The sequence below is a fragment of the Drosophila hydei genome, unplaced genomic scaffold (assembly GCF_003285905.1).
Source record: "Drosophila hydei strain 15085-1641.00,03,60 unplaced genomic scaffold, DhydRS2 tig00000383-arrow-arrow-pilon, whole genome shotgun sequence".
Classification (NCBI taxonomy): domain Eukaryota; kingdom Metazoa; phylum Arthropoda; class Insecta; order Diptera; family Drosophilidae; genus Drosophila; species Drosophila hydei.
In genome coordinates, this window is record NW_022045721.1 from 465,001 (window position 1) to 478,691 (window position 13,691).

Below are 13,691 nucleotides of genomic sequence, written 5' to 3' on the forward strand. Positions count from 1 at the left end.
AAAATGTTCGTCAATTGTCTTATTAATCATGCGTTATAAACTAGAAATGTTGAAAATTGCAAACTGAATTTATATGATACGCATCTTAGGTAATTACCCCATAACCTCTTACACTGTCCATTACATATGGACATTGACAAAAGCGGGGCTGCTCGCCGGATTAAATATAGAGTGAACCGTCGGCAGGGCCCAAATAGTGCATAGATATAAGCAGCACATCGATGATTGTCCAGACGCCGAGGCCACCAAAGCTGAACAGCTTGCCAATGCCTTCTTGCCAGTGGCCCAAATAGAAACGGTCGGCGCCAAAGCCGCCTAAAGTGAGGCTGATGAGCAGAGCAGTGCTCCAGCGATAGCCCTGTGTCCAATTACAACGCAAATTGCGAGTAAACGAGCGGCTGCCCAGACAGAACACATCCTGGTGCACAGTGCAATTGGTGCGATAGTATTTCTCTGCTGCCGAATTGCAATTGGCATGCTGTTCACAGTTCTGTTGCCACATTTCAGTTTGGTAGCAATAGCGACAATTCATTTGACGCTGAAACGAGCGCTCTCCGCTGCATTGAACATTGTTGGCTGCCTCGCACGTGATGTTTATATCGCGGCCGTACAGGCAATTAAAATTGTATGTGCAGCGAATGCATGGGAAGTGCAACCGTTCACAGGGTGTTTCTTTATCCAAGGGGCATAGCATGTTCGTGGTGTTGTTGCCGTTGTTGTTGTTGTCGCCAGCAACTGGTGACTTACTGCCCATGTTAGCCAATGCTGGCACAAATACCACGTTATCGTTGTTGTTGTTGCCTGCATTGTTGCTGTCCTTTCGCTGCTCACTCTTGATGTCCGTTAGATCCATTTGGTTGTCCCCGCTGGCGGTTTCGCTATTTCTTATGCCAGTCAGTACGAATATGATGATCAGCGCTACCGCCGAACGCATGTTGACGACAATGCACTCTCGCTGTTGTCCCATTTTTGCTAAAGGCTTCTATTCTGGAATATCTTTGAGCTGAAGTTTCTTGATGTTTTGGTTGTAAATGCGATAGCACCCATAGGCAATATTATCGATACAATGATACGCAATATCATCGATAGTGTTGAAAATGCTTCGAATGCGTGTGACTGGAAAAACTACAAAAATGGTTTTAAATGAATTATAGAAAAAATCCGTCATTTATTGATTATTGTGTAAACCGACATATTTGAATCATTTAACTTTCTTTAAATTAAAAGCAATTTAATTGAATTTATCATCATATTCCTACCATACTGAAAATTACTATTCAAAACTGAATATATCGATATATCGCTGAGAACTCAACAGCCGAAGTGTCTTGAACAGCTAGGTAATTGTTTCATATTTTGGTTCAGTCTTGCAATTCTATAATCAAAATGTCTTATCACGGTAGCAATGACAATCATACATTCCGTGTAAACGTGCGTCTACATAGATTCGGAACAAACTTTTCGGGCTCCTTTCCGGACTTAAGTCGCCCTGAGCCAATTGGATTTTATAGTGTTAACGAATCACGAGAGTTCCAGGACAATGCCAAAAATTCGAGTTTCCTTCGCTTGCCACATCCTAGCAAAATGCCACTAGATCTCAATGCTGGCATTAAGAATGTGCAACGTAAAAGCGTTGACCCCGACTACCTCGACATATACCACATCTGCCAATATATATACAACCATCAAGAGCACCTGCGCACCTCGTCCACAGGGCGAATGGAGTTGCTAGCTGATTTCGTCACTTTACGCGGTGTACTTCGTCAGATTATGTGTACGCCATACCAAAGGAATCGTGACTATCGCCTTATGGCAACATGCCTAAACGGTACAACTTACATATCCAAGGTAGAAACTAGTGAGCAGCGCATCGAATCCCAACAGATGACACGCCATCAACAGGACATGTGCTCTTGGGGCTTTAAATTCGAGCAATACTGCACAACGCCACAACCTGACAGATCACCTGTTACATGTACTCCCGTAAATGAATCAAAAGAGTTCGCCTGTGTCTATCGAACCAAACTAAATGGACTGTGTCTAATCTACGGCGCTGAGATGGACTGCATCAAAAGTGATGTCTATGTGTAAGCTATGTTCTTTGTGTAAAATAAACAAATCATAATAAGGACTGTTTTCTTAGCGACCTCAACGATCCGGAACAACTTCGCTTAGCAGAGTTCATAGAGCTTAAAACATCTGCCTACAAAATGACACAGAAGCAACAGCATACCTTTGATAATTACAAGAGTCTGAACTGGTGGAGTCAGTCGTTTTTGGTTGGCATTGACACGATTATAGCTGGATTACGGGATGACAATGGGCTCGTTCATGATATTAAAGAATATAGCGTGCGGGAACTATACCGCCATAAGCCCTGGAGTCCAGCAGCCATGACCACATTCCTGTCAAATTTTCTGCACGAGCTCAAGTCACTGATGCATCGTATTAAGGACAGTAACGCTGTTGTCATAATCGACTACAAAGCGGGCCGAAATAAGATACAGTACTCCGTGCGACGCGGTCCAGATGTGAAGCCTATATTACCTGAATGGTATCGCCAAATGATGCAAGATAGCCAGGTTAGCGGTATGGGTTCAATGTAAAAGTATATATAAGGTTATATATATTATAGTTTCTTAAATGTTAACTTTTATGCTCTAATCGTTTTTGATGACTTATTTTAGATCGTTAGTTTCCAGCAGTGGTACGAGAGTCTCTGTTGATGATTTGCTCACATATGTCGGAAACTCTGGGCTGGTGGGTTGTGAGTTAGCGGCTCGACGTCTGTCTGTGGAATTGGGGCTTACCAGATGAGCGCTTGAGCAGCCATTGTTTACGCGCTTCTCGATGACACAATCGAAGAAACGGGACAATTTAACCGCATCAGTTGTGCCGGCAGCTAAGCTCCGTGTGTCCCGGCAGTTTAGCCAAATTTCCTCGGCACCACATTTATCGGCTACAAAGTAGATATACAGATTACACGAGATAACAACGGCAAGAGATGGCCAATTAGCAATACTGACCAATGCCACCGGCCTTTTTAACAGTTGTTTTGGGTTGACGCTTTTCATCGATCAAATCAAGCTTGGTGCCCATAACTAGAATAGGTATTTGTGTAGCGCCTAAAAACTCCTCTAAATCAAAACGCATGTTAGCATCTGTCCCATAGCCGTGCAATGGTGTTGGCGATGGCGGCAATGAGCTGCTGCGACATTTGTACGTATCTTTGCCATCCTTGTTAACAATCTCGCAGAGCCAATCACGCAGTTGCTCCTGCGACTTGCCATTGGTTAGATCATGCACCAAGATAACGCCATGTATGCCAGAGTAGAAAACGCTGCGCGTATTTTTGTGACTCAATGAACCACCAATGTCGAACAATTCAATAAAATAGGGGCACTGGCGGGTGGTACCTTCTTTGAACTCATGAATTTTGACTTGAATATTGCAGCCAACTGTCCAGCCCGGCCGAATTAACGACTCATTGTGGGCAACCAAGTGGGTCAGACAGGTTTTGCCCACACCTAGAAGTATTGTAATCAATTGATATTAAAAAAGCATCAACACAATCAACAATTACCTGAATCACCCAGTACGACTATGCGTACACGATTATTCATTGCCAAGTTGTCGTGTCATAAGCCCAACTCACTCAAATTATTGCTTCATTGCGCTTAATTTTGGCAATGCGTATATAAGTTATTATCGATATTTGCGATATAAATATGTATGTTCTCCGAAATGTTAACATGTTCACGGAACAGCTATCGATAACATTGTTTCGATATCTTATTGCAACAGGTTGTTATGCCGCCCTGTCAACCACTTGCATAGCTTCCCAATTTCATTTTGATGCTGTATTTAGTACATACGTACGACTTGATACTTAAAGTAATTAAAAACACATACGCCAATTTAAGTCTAGACGATAAATTCGCTTTTCTTTACAAGTTGCTAACGAATTAAAAAGTGTCAGTCAATACATAATGTGCCGTTATTTGGTAAAAATTTACCATTAAACTCGTATCTTATATATCTCAAGCCGAAAGATACGCAAATACATATACATTTGTATTGTATATTGAGATGTACATAACACATCCTGAAGTATATTGAAAATAAGACATACTATGTTACATTTGAAACGTTCATTTAATTTCAGACATTTTTAAATTGTGTATGCTTAAAATTATGTACATCTGATATATTCAGTGTTTATATATATGTATATGAGCAACATGCAACCAACTGTTGATTTCACGGCCTTGCATTACAAAAATAATTACTTCAAAGTGAATATCAGAAATTGAAATACATATACAGTGCTGTATATATATATATATATATATATATATATATATATATATATATATATATATATACGGATATGAGCAAGCATTGAATCATTTAGGTGGGTCGTAAGATGAATCAGATATTTAGTAAATGTGAACTAAATCTACCCTTTCACATTAGCATTTATTTTAAGTCAATTTCTTGATTTCTTCTGTGGTGTATTTCGTAAATATTTCGCAATGCGAAATTAAGAACAGTAATAAACCGGACACAACCTTTTGCTTTCTACGCCTATGTCGTCATAAGAAACGCAACACGAAATAGTCAAGGGGTCAATTACAACGTGGCTGTGTGACTCATTCATAACCCAGACTCTTAATAGACACACATACACGCACATATGTATATATATAGTTAGCTGTTAGAGGATGTAAATTATATTAAAATATAAATATGGCTAATACTTACGGTTGCCGAACATGAATAGGCTACGAATATTATGAAGAATTAAACTGTTAACTCAAATTTATATTTGTTTGTGTACAAAGATGTGACAACCAAATAAATAAGCAAGCAACTGAGTGTCACGTATAGGTAGGTCGTTTAATAGATACCCTGTATAATAACATATGTAGAGAGAGGGTTTAATGTCTGAATTTTGTACGTTTTTGGATTTTTATTTACTTTAAAATTAACTTTAACATTTTTACTCTCTTCTAGTATTGAATCTCACAGGAATATCCTTACCCAGTAATCTCATTAAATCCCAATAAATATTCAACATGTATCCATACGTAAGTAGCCTTTTATTTATACTTTACGGTAGTCACGCACTTTAAACTATTTTTAGCGTCCAAAGGGGGGAAAATACAAAAATATTAAAAAGCTAGTAGGAACGTCAGTGAAATTTCAACAAATTTTGTAATAGACCTTTGCAGTACGTTTTAAAATTTTTCAAAATGAGCCTTCGTTATATCTAAAATTATTTATTACCGTCCAAAAGTTACCTATCCGAAGTGGCAAAGAGAGACTTATTAAACATGTGTTTATGTGTATGTGTTGTGAATGTATTTTAATGTTTAAAGATCTCAAATGTACTTTAAAACAAGTAAGAAAGCTCTAGTCGGGATGCCCGACTAGGAGATACCCTTATCCCAGTCCGCCTATCTGCGTTTTTTAATATTTTACGTAGTTTGTATCGAGTATTAAAAAAGAACAAATAAAAACCGCCATTACGACACCAAGATTCGAACCCACAATTTTTACGCAACGCGCATCAACTCTACCAACACAGCTACATCATAATTAAAAAAAAGAATAAATAAAACAATAAGAAATGTCTCATCGCCGCGAGTTTCGAACTCAGGGATTAACCGCTTACGAGCGTCGCCTCTACCAAAGCAGCCACCGCAACGCTTACAAGAGGGGTTGCAAATTTGAAGTCGATTCTTCGAATAGAGAAGAATACACGCATTCGAATGTATGTGTGCACACGCATAGGAAAAATGCGTGCGCTGGGTGCTGCTAACATGCACTTTTGCTAATTGGCCAAACGTTTTTTTTACTAACTGCTGTTTTACTTAATGGATTTTAATGAAATTTTCAGCCTATGATCTACATATCCTATTGGCTTGGTTGAGCTGCAAACGTCTTAACATAATGGCTCTATTTCCAGCTGAACTTAAATTTAAAGAATTTGGGGAACTTTGGAGCCGGTATCAAACAACAATCCAACAAAAATCAAAATTGCATAAAATATACGCTAAATCCAAAATTGGGAAGCTCTAGCTCCTAAGACGTCCGATATATATTTTATTAACTGCATCAATCATGTTTCTATTCGATAACAATTAAATGCGAATAGTTACCGAATATTTAAAATAAACTAGATATGCGCGTGCTATACACGAACCTTCGAAAAATATTACAATTTCTCTAGATCTTACAGACCCATTCACACATACGGACAGACAGACATACGGACAGGGCTCAATCGACTCAGCATGTCGCAATGATCAAAAATATACATACACTTGCCAGAAAAACTATGCGTACAGGCCTAATGAGCGACTTTGATAGAGAATAAATGTGATAAATAATAGTATATTTTATCAATATTATATTTTTTAATGGAAAACACTTTAATAACACACATTTAGCAACATTTTTTTTTTTATAATATGAAACAGTTTTTTTTTTATATTTAAAATAAGAAAAAAACAACGAAAATTCGCTTAGAAAAAGGATGCGTACAAACTAACAACCCACTGTTCTTAATCGTCGTGTGAAACTTTTAGTACCGTTAGACAGCATATTACGGTAAATAAAGCATTAAAGGATGTCAATCATGTGTTGGTTTGCAAATTTTGTCATTAAGTTGATAGATTTCGTCATGGGCAGAAAAACAAAAGAGTTTGATCCCGATTTGAGGAAACTCATCGTAAAATTACGCGATGAAGGGAAATCTTTTAGATAAATTGGCGAAATTATTGGCAGAAGTCATTCTTCTGTCCAAAGAGTAGTCAATAACTTTAATTTGACTGGCTCAGGCCTGTACGCATAGTTTTTCTGGCAAGTGTATGTATATATATATACACGCCTCCTTCAGCCTGTTACATACATTTGCGCAAAACCATTATACCCTGATTTCCAATTTTGAATATATCAGGGTATAAAAAAAACAAGTCCCCTTCGCCACCAGGCTCGAGAACCCAGAAATTATTGCTTACGAGCGCCGCCTCTGCCAACACTGCTTGCAGTAGAGGTTGAAAATTTGAAGTTAAGTAGCAGCTGATATTTCCAGCACAATTCAATCACAATTTCAATTCTTCGAATAGAAAAGAATACACGCATTCGAACGTGTGTGTGCACACGCATAGGAAAAATGCGGGCGCTTAGCGATGCTTGACATGTGCTTTTGCAAATTGGCCGACGTTTTGTTTTATAACTTCTGTTTTATTTAATGGATTTTAATGAAATTTTCAGTAAATGATCTACATATTCTATTGGCTTGGTAGAAATGCAAACTAATTTATTTATTGGCCCTATTTCCAGCTGAACTTAAATTATAAGAATATAGAGAAATTTGGAGTCGGTATCCAAAATCCGACAAAAATCAAAATTGCATAACATATACATAAAACTGAATACAAAATTTGGATATTCTAACTTTTAAGCCGTATGATATATAATTTAATAACTGGATTTCGATCATGTTTTTATTCGATAACGATAAAATAGTAATAGTTATCGAATATTTGCCTTCTGCCTATTACATACATTTGCACTAAACCATTATACCCTGTTTTTCTATTTTAAGGGTATCAATAAGTTTCGCCAAAATTTTAGGTTAACGCCTTTTGAAATCTGTCGGTTGATAAGGGTCACATTATTTTGAAATTCGAATTAAGCATGGAGTTCTATTTAAAAAGTTATGGTCTGAACTATGGTTACCAAATCCTGTTAGCTAGCGTTATATAATTCGTGGAAACATTTAGTATTCCTTCATATTGATTTTTAATTTTAATTTAAATAGAAGTGCTATAAACAGAATCATGTCATTTTCTTGTTTTATGTACATATGTATATCCCGTAACAATATCAAAAAATGTATTTATTTTACATATATTTTTCATATTTAAATCATGTAAATTTCTTTTAAAATATATATATTATTTTTTTCGCCAAATTATTGTTCAAAATTATTAAGTACCTAACCCAAGGATAACTTCTCTGATAAAGCTAATTCTGTTCCATATTGTGTCCATTCCGCTCATTGCTTTAAGTTTTAGAGCAATGTTTACGCATGTTTAGTCTAACCGATGCACAATGAATGTGTGTATTTTGACTTTTATAGGATTCTGGAATGGCAAACTCATCCTATCCATCCGCTAATGAGCAACCTAAGGTGCCGTTTGGAGTTGGTTGGGTCTCTGCACCAGTGCATCAGAACGGTCCACATTCCGAACTGTACCCACCACCCGCCGCACAACCTTATCAGCAGCAACAGCAACAGTTTCAACAATATCCAAATTACCAGCATGGCGGGGGCGGTGCTAGCTGCCCTTATCCTTCCAAATCAGAACCATACCCTTTTAACGCACCATATTCGACCAATCATCCACAGAATGTGACACCCAATCAGCATAACCAAAGCCAATTTAATCAGCATCCATATGCAACTAATCCAGCTGGATACACGCCAGCCATGACGACATCATATAATTATGATTCTTCCAATTACCATGTCCAGCAGCATGGTCATGGACAAAGTTTTGGGCATGGATTTGGGCATGGGCATGGGCATGGGCTTGGGCAGGGACAGGGAATTGGGTATGGGTATGGTCATGAGCACATGCAGCAGTCACTCAATCAACACTTTACGGCCCACAAAGAGGTTTGTTCCTGCATGTCTCAAATCTCTCATTGATCAATCTAGACTAAGTCCTAAGATAGAATCATATTTAGTGCTTTGGCAATTCAATATTACTTTTGATTTTTATATTTTAGGGAACTCCCACTTTGCTGCCGGCTCAAGGCTTTGATCCGGTTAAAGATGCGCACGACTTGCGTAAAGCGATGAAAGGATTTGGCACAGATGAGGATAAGCTCATCGAGATCATATGTCGTCGTAACAATGAACAGCGCCAGGAGATCCAGCGCCAATATAAAACTCACTTTGGCAAGGATCTCATTGAAGACATAAAATCGGAGACTAGCGGCAATTTTCAAAAGCTTCTCGTTGGCCTATTACGTCCAATAGTGGACTACTATTGTGCTGAGTTGAACGATGCTATGGCCGGCCTGGGCACCGATGAGGAAGTGCTCATTGAAATTCTGTGCACGTTGTCCAATGTTGAAATTCATACTATTAAAAATCAATATTTACGCTGTAAGTTTTGCATGATTTTGAATGTCCTTAAGAGTATTTTTTAATTTAGTATGTATATCTGTTTAGTGTATGGCGCACATTTAGAGTCAGAGCTTAAATCGGAGACTTCCGGCAATTTTAAGCGTTTGCTCACTTCGCTTTGCGCTGCGGCGCGGGATGAGAGCGGTCGTGTGGACCCTAACAAGGCAAAAGAAGATGCCCGGGAGCTTCTCAAGGCAGGTGAACTGCGTGTAGGCACCGATGAGAGCATGTTCAACATGATACTTTGCCAAAGGAACTATCAGCAATTGAAATTTGTGAGCTATTATAGACAGTATCTTCTGAAACAATCATTACGTACGCACTCATTTCAGATATTTCAAGAATACGAGAGCGTAACTGGACACTCTCTGGAGAAGGCGCTCAAAAAAGAATTCTCTGGCGATATTATGGAGGGCTTAATCGCCATCTACAAGTGTGTGACAAACAAGGCAGAATATTTTGCTTCGCGCTTACATAAGTCAATGGCTGGCATTGGCACCAACGACAAACAGTTGATACGCGTCATCATAACACGCTGCGAGGTAAATATAGAGTATATTTGATGAAACAAATTGAAATTCGTAATATTTTGCTTAATTTATTTTGTAGATTGATTTGGCTGACATTAAAGGGGCCTTCGAGCGTTTGTATGGTAAATCGTTAAAGAGTTGGATAAAGGTTTGCATATATGCGTTTATAATTTATTTTAAATGTGACTCAAGGTAATAAGCCATATTTTATTTACTTGTTTCACAGGGTGACACGTCTGGACATTACAAGCACGCTCTTTATGCATTGGTGGGAGAACAGCGCTCATCTTAAATTAATAAATAATTCTATATAACTATACATATTACGTATTCTATTTCTTATATATATATATATATATATATATATATATATATATATGTGTATATGTGTATATGTATATATGTATTATTGACTACGAAGTAACTATTTTTATTTAAATAAGACAATGGAATTTCCCATCCAAAAATAGCAGTGCAAAATATATCTAATTGTTAAAAACTGTGCCTCGACAAACAATAGCCCTTAAGCATATGCATTTACATTTACATTTACACTTGAGGAAACAACGAACAATGTTCACATACTGTCTTATTTTTATTTAAAAAATTTTAATTTTACGATCCTTTTATCTAATGTCAATGCCACGAATATGTTTCTATTTCTTCTTTTTCCAGACACTGTTTGTATTTTAAATATACCTATATATGCATAGATATTCTATTTTATTTAAGGTGCTAGACTTTTCAATTACAGTTGTAATAATCATTTGATGGGCAGGCAGAGAAATATTTCAATTCATCATTATTCACAATTTTTTTTATTATTATTATTCTAAACATATGTAATAGTCTAAAGTTGGTTTTTATTAATGAATTCTTTTTGGTTTACGTTTCTCAATGTATAAACTAAACATTATTCCATATTCATTTGAGAACTCGCACTTCGACAAACAGTGAATCGTTACGTAAATAATTACGACTGGTAATAACCTTGTGTGGTATATGGAAATACTGATTAGTTTGTATATAATCATCGCTCTTCTTTCGCACATAGATCGTCTTGACATAGTCCTGTGACTCCAGCGTTATTTCGCTTTGATCCCGAATAATTATCTCGGCTTGCAGACGACATGGCCATTTTAGAAGTGGATCATATTCGCCAGATAGCACATTTAAACAAGCAATCAAATTGCGTCCTTTCCAAGTGCCCTTACCATTTAAATAGATATCCAGCTGAAATCGGATTGTATTAATCGACTATGTAGGGTCCACATAATATAAAACTTACTCGCAAGGCATATCCAAATGCTTTATTGGAGAACATGGTACTATGCAGAATAGTATCGTATTGCTTGGCCTCCTCTAATTTCTTTGAATAATCCTTGATGCGCCAAATTAAATGACCTGAAATTGTCCATGAATGAATCTTATTTCTATCTACTGCAACTGTTCTACTTCTATCTCGTCTACATGAATTTTATTAAAATTTGAATCTGAAAATCATTTATTCTGAGTTGGCGAAACAAGAAGATAGTAGAGCGAAAGCTGTAGTTGTAGCATTAAAGATTGATAAATATATCAAATTGGCACTATCAATTATGATCAGCATATTATTACTTATTTTCCATCTCTATGCATGTTTGTTACCCTTAAATCATTGAAAATGGGTACAATCGTTTTATTAAAATGTAGCTAAAATTGAAAATGGTTATAATCGTTTTACTTAAAATGTATGTGAGAGATCGGAGGAGGCTCCGAGTAACTCCTAGAATTGTATTATTATTAGTATTGTGATTGAATAAAGAATATTCTCTGTTCTTTCACCTCTTATATTCTTTATGATATGACTCTTCAATTGTACACTTCCAATACTTTTAATAATATCTGAGTGTTTTCCTTATAGTTGAAGTCTTCTTTGTTTTTTGAGCATCTTATATTAGAAATTATCAAATAAAATATGCTCTGCGCTGCCCATTTCTTATATTAGTATTTTCACCTCTTTTACTCTCTAGATTATCGAAGTATTTTATATTTCACCTTTATGTTTACCTGTTATATTTTTAAAGTCCATTCTTTATTTCATATTTAGACCCTCCCATTCGCTGCAAAAAAAATATTAGTCACATCTCACCTCTTATATTCTGAACACTGGCTATACGCTGCTGCATGGCCAGCTGGTTTTCGATGTCCGCGATGCTTTGCATTGTTTGATGGAGTGCCTTATCAAGGTTTTGGACAATGCTTTGTAGCTTATCGCAGCGCTCCTCTGTTTCGCACATGACGCTCTTAACATTCTTAACTTCATAGTCTAGTGTGGCTTGCTTCGTGGTGGAAAAATCCGTAGATCCCAATTTAGTTTTAATATCCTCATTTATCTCCTGCAGAAACTGGTCGATCTGCATAAACTTATTCCTAATAAATTATGTACAATCGAGCTCAGATTGCAACGATTATTTGAAAAAGTTTATTACTTACCGATTGGTTCGCTCATTTTCAAAAACAATTTCCTCCAATTTCATAATATTATCATTCAGCTGATTCTGATGGAAGCTCACATCCGAAGACAGCTGATTAATATGCTGTTGCAAATCAGTCATTTTCATTTCCACTTGTTCCTTCAGCGACTTTACGGGATATTGGCCATATCTGTTATATTATTTTTTGGTATCTAATGTTCCGAATTACCTGCGTTATGCTGCAACAATATTGAAAGTCCACTTGGTTTTGCTCTGTGGCAAAGCCGCGCTGGACCCTTTCGTCGTCGAGCTGTTGCCGTAATTCCGTGATACACTCATCCGTCTCCCGGGTCCGGTCCTCGACCACCTGATTGTGTTTCCGTATGTTGCCCACGTCCGTGATAAGATGCAGACGCTGTCGTATTTCCTCATTGAGCACTGAACGTATAGTCGATATGTCTTGTTCCAGAACCTGGACACGGTGATCGGTATGTTGATCCAAACGTTCCATGCTGACACTGAGACGTTGCATATTATGCTGGTGCTTTCCACGTGGACACTCCTTCAAATGGGATCGCATACGGATGCGTGGTATGAACACATTGCAATTATTCGGGCACTCCTCTAGCACCTGTCCACAGTGTATGAGGTGTTCCTATATAATTGTAAAGCGAAAATTCTTATGAATTGAATTTATTGACATTATTTTAAAGAGCTTTTAACACACCGTAAAAGTTTGGGCGTCGAACCACTCATTACAAAACAGACACGATGATTTCTCATATTTGACGATGGTCGTCGATTTGGGCTGCTGGATTGATCGATCGTCCGCAGACTTATTAAATGACATCATTCAAAAGATTTCCCACACGTAATGTTTCCACAAAACAAACCTAATTTGCCGTTACGTGAACCGTCTCAAACATACTAAATTCAGTAAAAAAAGAAATATATGTCCATGTATATATGCACATACATACACATATAGATGATTAAGAATTGCCTTCGACATAGCCAACCCACACACATATAACAGCAGATATAGATATGCGTTGCTACATGGCTCTGCTGTGCTGTGTTGTGCAGTGGGAGGTACCCCGATAAAGCTGCGGCAACTGCGAGCCTACGTAGCCTACATATGTATGTATATAATAAATATACAGTATAAACATAATATATAAACTCGATTCAATGAAAGCCACAAACTCAACTCTTCCCATTTACTATACACTGGCTTAGATCGTTTCAACGATTTCTGTCTCATTTGAATTATGAAAAAGTCGAATTGCATACACCTGTGCTGACTATATAAAAACCAGCACACACACATATAGAATTCGAGATATCATTATCAATGGAAATAACTGTACAATCAAATATTCTGGCACTGCAACAGTAAAAATAATATCACCAGAGAGTCAACACAGCAGAGATAACATTGAAAGGGCAAGCGGGTAAGCACGTATCATAGTTACTCTGCACAACTGCAACAAATAT

General features: G+C 37.3%; 4 protein-coding genes across 11 annotated transcripts; 1 reads left to right on the forward strand and 3 right to left on the reverse strand.

The window, feature by feature from the left end:
• Positions 1-11: 11 nt before the first annotated feature.
• LOC111594060 (TM2 domain-containing protein almondex) lies at positions 12-1,076 on the reverse strand. Its single transcript, XM_023307185.1, has one exon. The coding sequence runs from the start codon at positions 965-967 to the stop codon at positions 161-163; it is 807 nt and encodes a 268-aa protein (XP_023162953.1). The 5' UTR covers positions 968-1,076; the 3' UTR covers positions 12-160.
• A 229-nt stretch (positions 1,077-1,305) lies between these two features.
• LOC111594057 (annexin B11) lies at positions 1,306-10,042 on the forward strand. Of its 8 annotated transcripts, none has more exons than XM_023307176.1 (8): positions 3,821-3,894; positions 5,017-5,090; positions 8,153-8,692; positions 8,806-9,187; positions 9,254-9,483; positions 9,541-9,750; positions 9,818-9,886; positions 9,965-10,042. In XM_023307176.1, the coding sequence occupies exons 2-8, from the start codon at positions 5,079-5,081 to the stop codon at positions 10,028-10,030; spliced, it is 1,509 nt and encodes a 502-aa protein (XP_023162944.1). In that variant the 5' UTR covers positions 3,821-3,894; positions 5,017-5,078; the 3' UTR covers positions 10,031-10,042. The 8 variants fall into 8 exon arrangements, with proteins under 8 accessions (XP_023162948.1, XP_023162943.1, XP_023162944.1 ...); XM_023307178.1 differs by lacking the exon at positions 3,821-3,894 and adding an exon at positions 4,092-4,110; XM_023307177.1 differs by lacking the exon at positions 3,821-3,894 and adding an exon at positions 4,775-4,890.
• Positions 2,593-3,699, reverse strand: LOC111594059 (rab-like protein 3). Its single transcript, XM_023307184.1, has 3 exons — positions 3,584-3,699; positions 3,027-3,527; positions 2,593-2,959 (listed from the first exon to the last, which is right to left on the reverse strand). The coding sequence occupies exons 1-3, from the start codon at positions 3,621-3,623 to the stop codon at positions 2,679-2,681; spliced, it is 822 nt and encodes a 273-aa protein (XP_023162952.1). The 5' UTR covers positions 3,624-3,699; the 3' UTR covers positions 2,593-2,678.
• A 539-nt stretch (positions 10,043-10,581) lies between the features above and the next one.
• LOC111594071 (TNF receptor-associated factor 3) lies at positions 10,582-13,636 on the reverse strand. The gene is made up of 7 exons (XM_023307207.2): positions 13,406-13,636; positions 12,922-13,121; positions 12,424-12,849; positions 12,214-12,362; positions 11,870-12,150; positions 11,027-11,142; positions 10,582-10,971 (listed from the first exon to the last, which is right to left on the reverse strand). The coding sequence occupies exons 2-7, from the start codon at positions 13,045-13,047 to the stop codon at positions 10,663-10,665; spliced, it is 1,407 nt and encodes a 468-aa protein (XP_023162975.1). The 5' UTR covers positions 13,048-13,121; positions 13,406-13,636; the 3' UTR covers positions 10,582-10,662.
• Positions 13,637-13,691: the final 55 nt, after the last annotated feature.

What these genes read in the sequence shown, in the direction of transcription:
- LOC111594060 (XM_023307185.1), bottom strand. Translation starts at nt 967, where the DNA reads ATGGGACAACAGCGAGAGTGCATTGTCGTCAACATGCGTTCGGCGGTA.
- LOC111594057 (XM_023307175.2), top strand. Translation starts at nt 1,387, where the DNA reads ATGTCTTATCACGGTAGCAATGACAATCATACATTCCGTGTAAACGTG. An exon ending in ATCAAAAGTGATGTCTATGT is followed by an intron (nt 2,088 to 2,143) that starts GTAAGCTATGTT and finishes CTGTTTTCTTAG; the next exon opens with CGACCTCAACGATCCGGAAC. An exon ending in TAAAAATCAATATTTACGCT is followed by an intron (nt 9,188 to 9,253) that starts GTAAGTTTTGCA and finishes ATATCTGTTTAG; the next exon opens with TGTATGGCGCACATTTAGAG.
- LOC111594059 (XM_023307184.1), bottom strand. Translation starts at nt 3,623, where the DNA reads ATGAATAATCGTGTACGCATAGTCGTACTGGGTGATTCAG. An exon ending in AGTCGTACTGGGTGATTCAG is followed by an intron (nt 3,528 to 3,583) that starts GTAATTGTTGAT and finishes CAATACTTCTAG; the next exon opens with GTGTGGGCAAAACCTGTCTG. An exon ending in TAAAAAGGCCGGTGGCATTG is followed by an intron (nt 2,960 to 3,026) that starts GTCAGTATTGCT and finishes TCTACTTTGTAG; the next exon opens with CCGATAAATGTGGTGCCGAG.
- LOC111594071 (XM_023307207.2), bottom strand. Translation starts at nt 13,047, where the DNA reads ATGATGTCATTTAATAAGTCTGCGGACGATCGATCAATCCAGCAGCCC. An exon ending in TCGACGCCCAAACTTTTACG is followed by an intron (nt 12,850 to 12,921) that starts GTGTGTTAAAAG and finishes ACAATTATATAG; the next exon opens with GAACACCTCATACACTGTGG. An exon ending in CAGTGTTCAGAATATAAGAG is followed by an intron (nt 11,143 to 11,869) that starts GTGAGATGTGAC and finishes GGACAATTTCAG; the next exon opens with GTCATTTAATTTGGCGCATC.